The 13,588-nt window shown below is 48.3% G+C and overlaps 1 protein-coding gene across 1 annotated transcript in view; it reads right to left on the reverse strand.

Annotated features, from left to right (window-relative positions):
* Positions 1-13,580, reverse strand: part of GRHL3 (grainyhead-like 3 (Drosophila)) — a 16,881-nt gene extending 3,301 nt beyond the window's left edge. The window contains exons 1-14 of the mRNA XM_010082293.1: positions 13,488-13,580; positions 12,738-12,799; positions 10,794-11,130; positions 10,414-10,493; positions 8,389-8,542; positions 7,745-7,856; positions 6,927-7,021; positions 5,043-5,201; positions 4,402-4,480; positions 3,868-4,001; positions 3,232-3,266; positions 2,433-2,521; positions 2,207-2,292; positions 1,082-1,146 (exon numbers count right to left, since the gene is read on the reverse strand). Coding sequence (XP_010080595.1) covers positions 1,082-1,146; positions 2,207-2,292; positions 2,433-2,521; positions 3,232-3,266; positions 3,868-4,001; positions 4,402-4,480; positions 5,043-5,201; positions 6,927-7,021; positions 7,745-7,856; positions 8,389-8,542; positions 10,414-10,493; positions 10,794-11,130; positions 12,738-12,799; positions 13,488-13,553 — 1,553 coding nt within the window. The 5' untranslated portion in view covers positions 13,554-13,580. The remainder of the gene's footprint in view (positions 1-1,081; positions 1,147-2,206; positions 2,293-2,432; positions 2,522-3,231; positions 3,267-3,867; positions 4,002-4,401; positions 4,481-5,042; positions 5,202-6,926; positions 7,022-7,744; positions 7,857-8,388; positions 8,543-10,413; positions 10,494-10,793; positions 11,131-12,737; positions 12,800-13,487) is intronic.
* Between the last annotated feature and the right edge of the window lie 8 nt (positions 13,581-13,588).

The following is a 13,588-nucleotide window of genomic DNA, read 5'->3' on the forward strand; positions in this document are numbered from 1 at the left end:
TGCCTGTCTCTCCCCAGGCTCACACTCTGGCCCAGGGCCAGCAACAACAATGAGTTCATCTCCCAGGCAGTCACTGCTGCTTGCAAAGCCTGATTGTATCTCGCCCGCTCTGCAAGAAGGGCTCAGGATTCAGCTTTATGAAAATAAGCTTGGGAGTTTATGAGTCTCTCCCTTTCCATCAGCTGAAGGGAGAACTCGCTGCCAGAGATGGGGACGACTCAGAGGGAGTTCTTCAATCTAGAAAACATTGCTGAAAGCAGCTCTTGGCTCCACATCAAGACCACTGCCCACCACAGAAGACTCCGCGGTTGGTCCTCAGCTGATGCAGACTGCCACTGTTCCTGCTAAAAACCACACGGATCGGTCACTAACAAACCCCACGCTGAAATCACTCGAGAAGCCATTCACATTTACTGCAAACCTCACCCGCCGCGCCCTGCAGAGCTGTGCCTGTCCCCCAGCAGTGCCTGGCAGATCTCCAGCGGGACCTGCATTTCCGTACCGGGGCTGCACAAGAGCCGCCAGTGCCCAGGAGGGTCAGATCCATCACCTCCCAAAGCCAGCGTGCAGTCTCCTACTGACTCCCTGGTCTGAGATGGGATGGGATGGCAAAGCTGGGAACAGACACCCCACTCCCATCCTTCCTCTCTTCCCCACCGGGGCTGCCCCTGCTCTTATTTAGCCGGTACAGTCTCCTCCTGAGCCGGGGACATTCAGGCGCTTGGTTTGGAGAAGCAAACATTCATACCTCTCTGATGGCAGAGAGATAAGTTCTCCATAACCTCAGGCTTTTAGACTGAGACACAAAAGATCACCCATTAAACTACCCAAACAATTCCTCCTTCATCCAACTGCCTTTCCTTCGGAGACTTTACACTCCAAACAAATATAATACAAACAAGCATTATCCCAAATCTTTAAAGCCCAGAAAGATCCGAGTTTTATATGCTCCAAATAGCACAGACTCCCATGGCTTTGCTTTTTATTATCTTGTTAAAACACTCCTTCGGCCTATGGCTGGGTACCACAGAGAATGGGGGTTCAGAGGCACGGCATAAAAGCAGATGAGAGATTAGCTTACCCTCTTTTGCATTTTTTGTAGACTTTATAAATGCTTTCTTCAGGAAGCCCGTATTTTTCAGAAATCTATGAGAGAAAACATGGCAATTCTTTGTACTTGTAAAATGAAATTCCTATGATAAAAATCAGAGATAACACTGAGCCAGGGGTATTCACCAGCAAAGGATTCCCCCTCCCTTTGACTCAAGAAAAAAAGGCCGAAGCAACGATCTGAACAGGAGAACTGGAACACGTCTGTGTCTGGCAGTGGGCAGGCTGCAGCTTGGCCTCGGTTCTTTCTGATGGCTACTGCCAGGCCAGGAATTTTGGGGAATAATCTTAATTTTCTTTTGCTCATTCACTGGACTGTTTGGGGCTTGATGCTTCAACCTGCTGGGCACAGGAAGCGCTGAGCTTCTCCTTTGATGATGCATCCAAAAGTGAGAGAAACTACAGAACGTGCTTGTCTGTGTCTGCTGTGGATGCATCAACTGCAGCTTAGGATCTTAGGATGAGAGGAGTTTGGCAGCTTTTTCACAAGCACTTTGTGCAGAGGTTTTTGACTCCCTGTGGTCAGGGAGGGGGGAGAAAGAAGATGGCAAAGAATCCTCTGTGCTGACATTTTTCAAACTCTCTATTTTTAAAAGTTTGTAAAACCAACAGAGCTTAGAGCACAGCCATAAAGCCACCCCAAATCTGGGAGGTTTATTGTTTGTTTCCTTTCCAGCAATCTCCAAAGAGAGCGGGTTATCGGAGATGCTGCTGATAATCATCACAGAAATATGTCTGTGTGCACAGGGAATTCCAGCACGAGGCCAGAACTGGCTCAGATTGCACATCTACAGCCTTGAGAACAGAAAGAGAATTTGACAGAGGAAAATATTAATGTGTTGTCACAAGAAGAGACTTATATTATGCTCTGAACAAAACATCGTGCCAGAAGGTGTGTTCTTCCCACTGCAGCACTAACACCGCACAGCCCGTGCCAGGAGCTGTGGGGAGAATTCACCTGCTACTCACAATTTCCATTCTCAAGAGAAAGCAGATGTGAGATATAAGCAGTCTTACATCCAGCTTCCCGTGTGCCCAGTACCAGCGTCCTTTTATCTGCAGTGTGTTCGTGTGCCCCAGTTTTGGTAACACTTACAGCTGTTCTGAGGCCCTGGAGATCTGGTGTCTTCAACATGAGAGCGTCAAACACTTCCTCTGACTCCCTCCGCACGTACAACAAGACTGAAAGAGACAGAGCACAGCGCTGTCAGGGCTCTGTACAGCGTGTTCGCCGTGATGTGGCCTCATGTAATTCAAGATCCAAAGTTACTTGGATCAAATGAGACACTACAGTGAACAAGAGTTCCCGTCCCAGGGGTTACCTCTCTGAGGATCCTCTTCCTTGGTTTGCTTTGGAGGTATCGGGTCAAACTCATCTGTGAACGAGGCGCCGCTCCGTTTTAAGGGCAGCCTAAGCAAAAGGAAGACAAATATTATCGAGAGGACAGAACAATACCAGCAAACGGAACAATTCCAGCAACTGAACTTTTGATTGAACAACCAATTACTCCAACAAACATCCCGCAATTAAATATTGGTTTTGTAATTGCAGCAGCAGAGCGTCTACCAGAGCTGCAGCTTCCTGCCTGGCGCACCCAGGAACACCAGGGAGTGCAGGCAGGGATTATGGTGTCACATCATGAACAAAAGCCTTTTGCACCTTCATGTCATTGTTCCTCTATTCATATCACTAGACAGTGGATCAAGCCTGGAGTAAACACTGGTTCTCCCCATTCCAGAGACATTGCAAGTGTGATTTCTGCTTCATTCCAGTTTATTTTGCAGCAGTATCTGCCTCTGGTTTCTTGAGCCCTTCAGTGGCAGCTCTGTGATGGTTTTTTCCCCCTCATTCAAACATTGTCTCAGTAAGAACAGCAGGACAGCCATCGACCAGACTCATGTTGGAGTGGCTCACTGACAGGGAAATCCACGTATCCGTGTTTCTGCATCCCTTGAGTCCGTTCTAGGCCAAAGTTTAACACAGATTTTGACACCCAAGGGAATCAGGAGGCACTGTGCTGTGTTATTTTGCACCCAACTGCCTATGGATATCGAACAACCGTGACATACCCAAAGAAACAGGGCAGCTGATGGATGGGAAATAAACTGCTGCATCCTTACCTGTTTGCAGAGTTGGGAACAGCAGGAGGGACCACCTTGAAAGGGAAAGGAAACATCGATCTTTTAGTTTGCACAGTATCACTGTGTGCCAGTGAAGCTGGGGGGAAGGCGACCTGGGCACATTTTAAATGTGATTTCCCTCCTCCCTGCCCATCATTTTTCCTATGCAATTAAACCCAAACATCTGTATGTGCTTCTTAGATTAAGTGAAACCTGATATAAAGAACCTGTCTGGATCCTCCTCCTCTGCCTGGAAGGGCCCTGCACACGTATCTGGCCAGACCCAAAAGCAGGTCAAATCTCATACCCTGCTTGGGATCAAAGACCAAGTTTCTCAGTGAGTTCTTTGGATGTAAACCAGATTCTTCTAGCCCCTGGTTCTGATGCAGCTGCAGATGACACCTGTAAACCACAGGAATATCTGGCTGGAAGGAGCCTGGAAAGGTTATCTTGCCCATCACTGTTGCATGAGTAGGCCACTCCTGAGCTACGTCTTCAAGTTCACCACATTTCCACAGAATTGCAGTTTGGTTTTGTTTTTTACATAACACAAGTCATGGCTGGGGATCAGATCAGTTTGGAAATGATGGGGGTGACAGATGAGGGCAATAAGTTGTTTTTTTTTAAAGGACTTACCGTGCCACACCTCTGCAGGTTTGAAAAATGGACGTTGGGGATAAACAGGACTGGCTGGGTTTCGAGGTCAGTCTCTGGCCTCAGGAACGTGATTTCATTCCCTCTGAAGCCAGAGAGCAAACAGCCTTTCAGACCTACAGATGGAAAGTCCAGTTCAGCTCAGTTCAGATGGCAGTTTAAGAGACAACTACACACAGAGAGGGGAAAGCGCCTGCCCAAGGTCTCCCAACAGAAAAATTAGAAAAAAAACGGGACCCTGTAGAACCAGGTGTTCAGGGCTTGCCCAGTGCTGTCTCCCCTGGGGAAGGCTCCCTGCAGAGACCTCAAGACAATTCAGAAAGGTGGTTAGGATTAATAAAGGGCTTTGAGAGTCCTGGCAGGAGACCAGGCAAGGGCCTGACTGACAAGCTGTTTCTGAATGGTGCTGATTTCATCAGGCTGGAAATACCCAGGGCCAGATCTTGTGGAAGTTAACGGACAAGCCTACATGGATTTCCACACGCTTCGGCTCAGGTAACAAACACGTGCACTGACCATTGTTGTTGGAGTCCAGGCATTTTCCTTTCCTTCTGAACTGTTTCCTTTCATCGTCCCGCATTTTCCTCTCTGCTCCCTGGGGGGAAAATAAGGCAAAAATGAGGACATGGACAGTTCTAACATTGGCAAGAGAGGGTTTGCTGGCCATCTCGGGGAGCTAAGCACATTAAGGTAAAGGCAGCCTTTATTAAACAATGCTCATCTCAGAGACATTCTACAGGCCATCCAGAACTTTCTGATACTTATAAATTTAAAAAAAAAATGAAAACAAAATTTGCTTTTAAAAATGAAAAATGCAGACAAAAACAGCTGTGAGCAATTCTTCTATGGGAAGATATCTGAGGCTGGGGAAGAACCTCCAAGGAGATTCTCATCTCTTCTGCTATTTAAAAACTTGTCAAAAATAGAGTTTATTATGAGGCACAATCCTATGCAGGTCTGATATGGGGAAAACTTTCTAATGACTCAGTTCTACAAAGGCCTCAGCAGTGCAGACACATCTCTGCTGTCCTGTCTGTTCCTCAGCCCTGGCCTCAGGCTCTTCCAGACTCTCACAACCTTTCTGTTTTCTCTCTGGAGTCACTGGCCACCAGTTTAAAATTCCTCTTGGACAACCTGGTGGAAAAGCAATGTTCTACCTTATCGCAGAATATCTTGATCTGGCAGACTGCGCGGTGCACCAGCTGGCTGGTTCCGTTGCCGTAGTCGTAAGTGTCTATCTGGAGGTTGAGCGGGACACCTTTCACTCCTTTCTGGGAGGAGAAGTCGGTGCTCAGGCAGTTCACCCCAATAAATACCTGCAAATATGAACAGAGATTGATACAGCCTCTTGGTGCTGAAAACATTATTCTCAAAGAGCAGTGAGAGCAGTGGGTAGGAACAAAAGTAGCTACTGAGACATCCTTCCAACCCTCCCGGCGTCAGCCAAGCATGTGAGCTGTTGGTTTCCCGCTGGAGAGCAACCACCAGTCCTTCTTTCCCAGCCACAGTCCCCCCACACCCATTGCAGCTCTCCATCCCTTCATTAACACGTAGGCTGTCCACTCCCATCGGCTCAGGCAAGCATCAGACCAGATGCAAAGTCTGCCTGGGGATGTTCTTGCTGATATTTCTGATCTTTCATTTGAACAAGGGACCCTCAGACAGCAATGCCCTGGAGGAAGGGAGGAGGGCTAGACTACAGTTTCAGGAATTACAAATCATTGCTGCTAGTTAAATAAATATTCATCACACACCAGTCTCCTTTATCACTAGGATGGAGTTACCTCCAGTGGAAAGTTTTGAAGAAAAGCTGCGCACAGCTATAATCCACATTGTATCTCCAAATTACCAACTCATTTGTATGACCTTAAAATTTCCCCTGGACTCTGGGGACAGATTTGCAGCTGAAAAAGCTCCCACAGCTCTCTCAGCAGGGCTTTGGCTGAGGATTTCAGCCCTGAAACCTGATGTCAGATCTAGTCAGTACCTATATATAGAAAAGAAAACCACTGAACTGTGGTGTGAAGTTTAATTGCAAGAAGAGAAGTAACAGGTGCTACAGACGACCCAAATACCTGACCCCTCCTGCTGCGGCTCCCAGCCCTCGCAGCTCTCTCAAGTGTCACCTTTACCTGCCCCAGGCCAGCGCCCGTACAGAGTTTCTGCTAAGAGTTAAATCCAGTTTAGCTGAGGTGCCCCTGAGGGCTCGCTACATACCTGACATATTTCCATTTCTGACAACTTTGCCTTGAAGACATTTGTTAACCTCTTGGGTTGTAAAAGACCAAGGTCGCCTTTGGGCTAAGAGGGGCTTATTGAGATCCCAAAGCAAACCGGAGTTTTCCCAAGCTACCAGCTTCAGAGTGATGGGCTATTTACGCTTTTTTTTTTTTCTTAGTTACTTCATCTTTTTTTTTTTCTTAGTTACTTCATCTTTTTTTTATATGCTCCTTTCAATCGACACTCGATACAAAGTGTTAATGAGAGACTCTGACGAGATGCAGAAGACACAGCAGAGCTAGAACAATGTTGATAAAGTCTTTACAGATTTTAAGGTCAAAAGGGATCTCGTCACCTGCCTGGCTCCCTTCCACATCACACAAGCCAGGGAAGGGTGGTCAGTCACTTCTGCATCAAAATGCTGCCTTGAAAGGAGGGTCTTTGTTCCCTAAGCTGTGGTTTATTTAAATAGGCTTCACCTACATGCGAGCGGAGTCCTGATCTAGGCTGCCTGCTGCAAAAGGCTTTCTTCAGAGTTATCCATCAGCACTAAAAAAACATCTCTGAGCCAGTTTCAGGTGTACCCAGAGTGTTTATTAGCTAATGGCAATGCTTAAACACACAGAGAAGCATGGTGTCCTTCCCTGCTGTCCTGGCAGACAAACACTGCGTGGGGCCACGGGAATGGAATTGTTTGGATTTGAAACTCTCTCTGTCTTTCACCTGCGAAGGGGGTGGGGGTGTGCCTGGGTGATCAGAAAGGAGGCTACAGCTTTGCTGTGGATCAGGCTCCCCACAGCCCTTCCACAAGCACTTTGTACCTTTGCTTCTTCATGGATGTTCCACACGAAGGACAGAGCATTGTAGGCTAACTCCTCGATGTTCTGCACCGTGTTGAAGTTTTCTTTACAATCAGCTGCAATGCAATAGAGAAGCAGTTTATACTCTGGCTGCAGAACTAGTTCCGTTCCTTAGGCTTTCCACTCCCCAGAAGCCTGCCTCACACTGACTCCAAGGCTAAAAGCAGCCTTGTAATATAACAGAGGCCATCCTCGATACCACTGGCTAAACCTCAGAGTGCGCGTGTAACAGAGGCCAGAAATGACTCAGAGGTAGTGGCTGGTGACTGCTACTTGAGGAGTGACATTATGCAAAGTCAATGTAGATTGCTTCTAAATTCAAACAACCGTGTGTCTCACTCTGAGCCGCAAGGTCCTCATCTGGACACCCTTCGTCTTGCCTTGCACAGCACTCTGTAAAGCGTGTGGTGGCAGTGGAGAAGGACAAGCAGGACCAAAGCCTTTTCTAGCTCCGATTCCTAAGCTCCAGGAGGCCACAGGTCACATCTGTAAGAGCCAAAATAGTTCAGCAGATTCTGTCTCTCTGACCGAGGCTCTCCTCTGATGTGTCTTGGGCTCCTAGCACACATCCCTACACTTCGCAAACACCATCTTAAACCCGCCAGAGCTCCTCAGCCAGAAGGGATCTGAAGCCAGCAGATCAGTCTGCTCCTCCCCACCTTCCCCCAGGCCAGATTCTGGAGCTTGAGCTGTGTTACTGTGTATTGGAAATGCAGTAAAATGGTGCTGGAAGTTAGCAACCCCACCCAGCCACTGCAATCAGACAGCCCCGCTCATACCGACGTCGATGACTCTCTGCTTGGCTGTGGGCTGGCGGGAATGCCAGTGCTTCCAGAACTTGAGCTGCTCCGTCGGGATCTTTTCATTGTCAAAAACAATCATGACAACACTCTGTAACACAGCGAGGATATCCCACATCAGTGTACACAGCAGAGTAATGCTTGGTGCCCTCATTGCCCTTTCCATCCAGAGCATCCATGCACTGACCAAGAGCAGCTTAGCATCACTGTTAATGTTTTAAAGCTGGGGAAACTGAAGCAGGCAAGGGAAGGGACTTGAGCTTAAGCTCAGCTTAGTCTCAGGGGTTGCTCCAGGCCTGGCCACACATCCTGGGAGCAAGATGGGGAACCCCTCTCTAGCTCAGAAGTCCTCCCACCAGGGCCTCCACCAGCCATTGGCTTGGGAGGCCTTCTGTCCATCCCTGAACCTATAGTGAAAGGTTTCAGCTGCCAGGTGACACGAAGGCTGTTGCTGCACATCAGAGGATTAGCTTGCTGTGAGTGAATCCATCCCATTCATCGCTTTAAGCCAACATGAGCCACAAAGCCATTACTCTTCATGTTCAGCTCTGTTCCCAGGCTGGTACAATTGCTGGATGTCTGATTACAGCATGTGTCAGCAAAATTGTCAGCTTGTCTCTTACCTTCACTTTATTTGAGGACAAGTGTAAACATTTGCTGTCTCCAGCTGTCCGCAGCGTGATGGGGTAGAACTGTCCTTTGTTGAGGTAGGCCATGGGAGAGTCCCCAGATTTGATGTGAATGGCTTTGGGTGACCCCAGAGTGTATTCAAAGTCACTTGCACGGAACAAAGAGAGAATGATGAATAAGCACACGCTGCTGGTTCACTCCAAAAGCAAAACAGGAGGCACACAAGTCTTCATCCCTACAGCTTACAGACACTGTGCACACAGGAGACTCTGCCCTGTTCCACATCTCACACGCCCCGACAGTTGTGACGGAGCATCTCCCAGCACAGCACACACTGATCCTCCCCAGCACCCTGGGGAGCAGCAGCTCTCAGATATCCTCATTTTACCCTTTGGTTTTGGCTTTAAAAAGCCCTGCACGTTATTGTAACCAGTATTTTGCTGTGGCTGGCTACAGAACCATTGCACAACCAAAAGCATAAACCAAAACAGAAATAGGTGCTTTTGATAAAACTTTTAAAGTGTCCTAAACTCGTATTCCTGTCTCCAAATTCACACCCACGAATGGCTGACCCAGGAAAACTGTCACAATGGGTCCTGTAGAAACAAGAGGACCCACAGGACACTGACATCTGCTTGGTTCTCCAGGTGCTTCAAAACAGGCTTAGAAGCCCGGCTTGTTGGACTCTCAGTCTGGTGGGCAGCAACCTCAGTCTTTACAGAAAAGATCTGTAGTGTTACACAGAGGAAGGTGCCACTGTTTACAAGCAAATTTAAAAGAAGAGCCTGATTTTCGAGAAGCCCTTGCTCTTGGGCATTCACCAGCACCTATGAGCATTCAAACCATGAGGTTACAGCTCAAGCTGTTTACTTCTGTGAGGAATCTGTGCAAGCCACCACCTATACACAAGCCTTCACACAGACCCTTCAAGTGCCCTGGAGCAGAAGATCATCATGTTCCTGTGTAGTCACCAACCCATCTCTTTTTCCTGCTCCACCTCCCCTGTGATGCCATCTCTGAAGATAGGCTTGGCAGCTCCTCTTATCTGAGAGCCAGGAGAGCCAGAGAGCTTTAGCGCACAAACAAACAGCAAACAGAAAGCCTCCCTCTCGCTCACGAACGCGAGCTGCGAGCTGCGTCTGTGTGAAAATCCTGTCGTCTGACAGCTGACTCACGGAGTCAGGTGACTCAGGAGGCAAATAAAAAGTGGGAGGTGGAATAATGTTACCTGCTTGGAGGTTTGATGCGGTATCTAGAGCAGGAAAGCTCTGCCTGAGAGAGGGGTGGAAAGGAGGAAGAAATCTCTCTCGTGTTTTGGGAATGAGAGGCAGTGGCACCTTCCAAGGTCAAGGTTGACTAACAGGGCTAAACCCAAAGTGAGAACCTAAACCTTAGACTAGGAGGAGGTTGCTTATCGCCCTCACCATCTGTCGTCTTAATTTTCCCTGTGATTTACCCCATTTCAAGTAGCTTGTGGGAAGATGGGGCAGCCACCTGGGTCTATCTGCAGCACGGGAACCAAGCAGTGCTCCCTGGGAAGGGGCTGCAGCACGCAGCAAACCCTCATGTGGAAGAGCTCGGTGCCACATCTCCCCTCGTGCGGATCCAGGTGCTGACGAGATGTGAGCAGAGCAGTGGAAGCCATCAGCACTGGATTCACACCAGTTTGGCCAACAGAATACAGTCTGAACCACACACCTCTCAAGCTAAAAACACGAACTGGCACAACTCCCTGAATTTTACTCCTTTTCAGCAAAACACTTCAAACCCTAATCCCTGCTTCCTACTACAAACACAAAAAAATTCATCACTGCTTTGTGTCTAAAAGGTCAGGGAACAGCAGCTTGCTCCTAGGGCACCAGGGGGACACAACTTGTCTCTGCAAAAGCATGAGACCCCTAAGTTTGCAATGGTCATTGTCAAGACCGGCAATGGGGGAGGGAAAGGGATGCCGTCTTCCCCAGGAAAGGGACACGCCAAGTGCACTGGAAACCCAGAGACCGTGGATTGGCAGTTACCTCTTAACACTGTCCGTAGCGTAACTCTCTGGGCAAGGTGGCTCTGGCTGGGGTTTGAGGATGTCACTGAAGAGTAGCAGCTGTAGACAAGTGGGAACAAAACAGTCAAAAGCAGAATCTTTCATTGCTTTGTCCATCCACCTTTTCCCAGACATTACAACAGAGGCCACGGATAAAACACGGACTCTCATTTCAAAGCCTTATCCTACTCCCACAAACAATATAAAAGCCCCAACAATTCAATGGGAATGGCATCAAGCTTCTAATGCAAAAGCAAAGCTCCCACTGACTCCAGCATGAGCAAATCCCAAACTAGAGACGGCCTCACGCAGTACCCCTGGGGCTGCACTGCCAGCATGCAACCCTCTAACGGCTCTGACCTCCTGGGGATCCTCTTTGAAAGTGCTGTCTGGCTGCCACCTCTGCTGTGCTGGGGCTGCGGGGATGGTCTCGAAGAGAGAGTTCAATGAGCTGTTGTCGTACACATCCCCTGGAGGGACCATGTAGTTGTCTGGGGTGGCATCCAGCTTGCTAGTGGCCGGTGGAAGCATGGCTGGCTTGTGAGGAGGAGGGATGCCTTCAAGGCTTAAGCCGTTCTTCTTCTGTGGCTCACAATATTCTTGGGTCATGGAAACATTTTCAGACAAGAGCTTCATGAGATGGGCTGAGCTATCAAAGGATGCGATCTCTGGGTCGTACTCCATTCCGTGGCAGTGCCTGGTGGAGAAAGGGTCCTGTCTCAAACCAGGGCAGAGGGTGGACAACCCCAGCGTGTTGTCAGAGCAAGAAGCCTTGATGTGCTGCTGGGAAGCAAACTGCACATTCTAGCTGCCAGGTGACCTTGAGTCAGCTGTGTACATCTCCTGCTTGATACGGGAGATCTGACGGGCCCGTGGGTGATCCCCACCCAGACACACACCTCTCAGTGCAATCAGCAAGAGCCAGAGGTGCTCAGCAGATAAGAGGTGATCACACAGAATCAGAGAATACAGTTTAGATGTGGTTTGGGGGCTGCAGATCCAGGGCCTACATCCGTTATTTCTTTATTTAGGCTACTAAACACTCAGAGCAGCAGGGACGACAAGAAAGGTAACTGCTATGTGGTCTGTCCATCTTTGTCTTTTTAAGGCTCATGGATATTGAAAGCTGATTTTTTAAAAATGTCTTTTTTGTTATTGCTTTTTAAGGAAAGCTGATTTTTGTACAAATTCACAAACCCCAGGAGCTTAGGAAGCAAAACTCCCAGAGAATATGAGATCAGTGAAAAATTGACAGGGCTGCAGTACTGGAAGTGCGGTGTATGGCCCAGACTTCAGAGCACAAAAGACTAAGTGCAGGAGCTATCAAGTGAAAAAGACACATACAAAAATGCACTCCTCTCGCACATGGGAGCCATCCCTTTGTGCAGCATCCCAAGAACTGGTCCTTTCTGCAGCGGTGACTCTGTGACCCTGCTGGCTCTGCGGCCCTAGCTGAGCTGGGAAAACATGGCTTATTGCCCCTGTTACCACGCTCAGAAAACAAACCAAACCCCCACATTAGCAAACCGCACACCTCTTGGCAGCATGAGCTACCCCCAAAGGAAGTAAAGCTGAAGGAGTATCTCCCACCCACTCTGCTTCGCGAGCTTCACCTTCAGGTGTGTGCTGGAATTTGTGTAGTTAGTAAAAACCACACCACTGTCCAGAACGCAGTGGCCTTTCAGAGAGGAGGAAACAGCTTAACTCAGCTTACTTGTGAAGAAGGAATGAAGTATCGTTCAAGAGGCTTATTCTGTCAAGTGGTTAAAGACAGACAACCAGAAAAGGATGCCAAAGTACACAGCATCCAGGAAGGGGAACTGAACTCACAGTGGCAAATGAGCCATTAATTTAATAGTTAACTATCTGAAAACCTCAAAGGACAAATGGGAGTCACTGGAAGAGGATCCCGGGAGACTAGAAACAAGTGGAACAGAAATCCTTATCAGCCTCACGAATGGAAGAGGACTTGGTCATTCCTGCCTGCTGCCAATGCTTAATCCCTTTCCAATTGTCACAAAGTAGGAAATAAAGACAAATTCTTCAGCTGCTGCAAATCAGTGCAGCTCCTCTGAACACAGCTAGACAGCTCCTCAGTTGTGTAAATGGGTGTAGCTCAATTTATACCTGCTTGGGATCTGGCCTAAAGAATTTTAATATATGTCTCAGGGTTAATAACCTCCACTGTTGTTGGTAATAACACTGTGCTTTGATGTCTATTTTATGCAAGCTAAGAGACCCATCATGCATGCAAGCAGCTGCAGGAGAACTAGACAGCTAGAGAGAGCAAAAAATGAAGCTAACCTCTTTCCTAGTTCATTGCGTCCCATCATACCAGATGGAAGAATCCTCTTCTCCTTTGGGACCTAGAACAAGGCAGAACAAAGAGTTTGGTTATTGTTAGATTTTATTAATGGAAAACAGAGACAAAATTAGCCCCGTCTGTGGAGCAAGTGAAGTCTCACAGATAAAACACTGGCTGAATAATAAACGCCAGGTGAGGACACCAGAGACCTGGGCTCTCTTGCTGGGTCTGCCGTGGATTCCCAAGGCAACCTTAGGCAAGCCACATGATCCCGTTCTGGGAAGGACTTTCAAAAGCACCCAAGTGAACGGGTACATCAGTCCTCTTGGTTTCAATTAGGGCTAAAACATATCCAACATTTCTTGAAGCCCCATCTTACAGCAGCACTGGAAAAATAAAGATGCTAGGGTCTGCAAGGCACCTAGCTGTTCCAGCTCCATGGCTCTCAAAGTGTCCCTGTTTCTTATACAAAAACTGTCAGGTACAAAAACCCCACCAGCCTGAACCAAGACACCCGGGTTAAGTTTTCTACCCTGTTCTGGGTTCTGTCTAGAGTATAATGGTGTTTTGTGCCTCGGCTTACCATCTGTGCGCTCTCTGCCTGGGGGTGTTATGAGGATCACTGCAGGAACAACGTGGAGAGCTCAGGAGATGGGTACCCTCCTAAGGCGGCTGCGCACATATTTTACCTTCACGCTTCTCCTCTGGGACAAACTCCCCAAAGACACTCAGCCCCAGCGGAGACGTACCATGTAGTAGTCGTAGAGGAGGCTCAGGGCGGCCACGCTGTCGTCATCTCCGTTCACCCTCATCATAGCTTTGGTGGCCGCAGTCAAGGGGTTCTCCAGGT

Source organism: Pterocles gutturalis, unplaced genomic scaffold, assembly GCF_000699245.1.
Source record: "Pterocles gutturalis isolate BGI_N339 unplaced genomic scaffold, ASM69924v1 scaffold23024, whole genome shotgun sequence".
NCBI lineage: Eukaryota > Metazoa > Chordata > Aves > Pterocliformes > Pteroclidae > Pterocles > Pterocles gutturalis.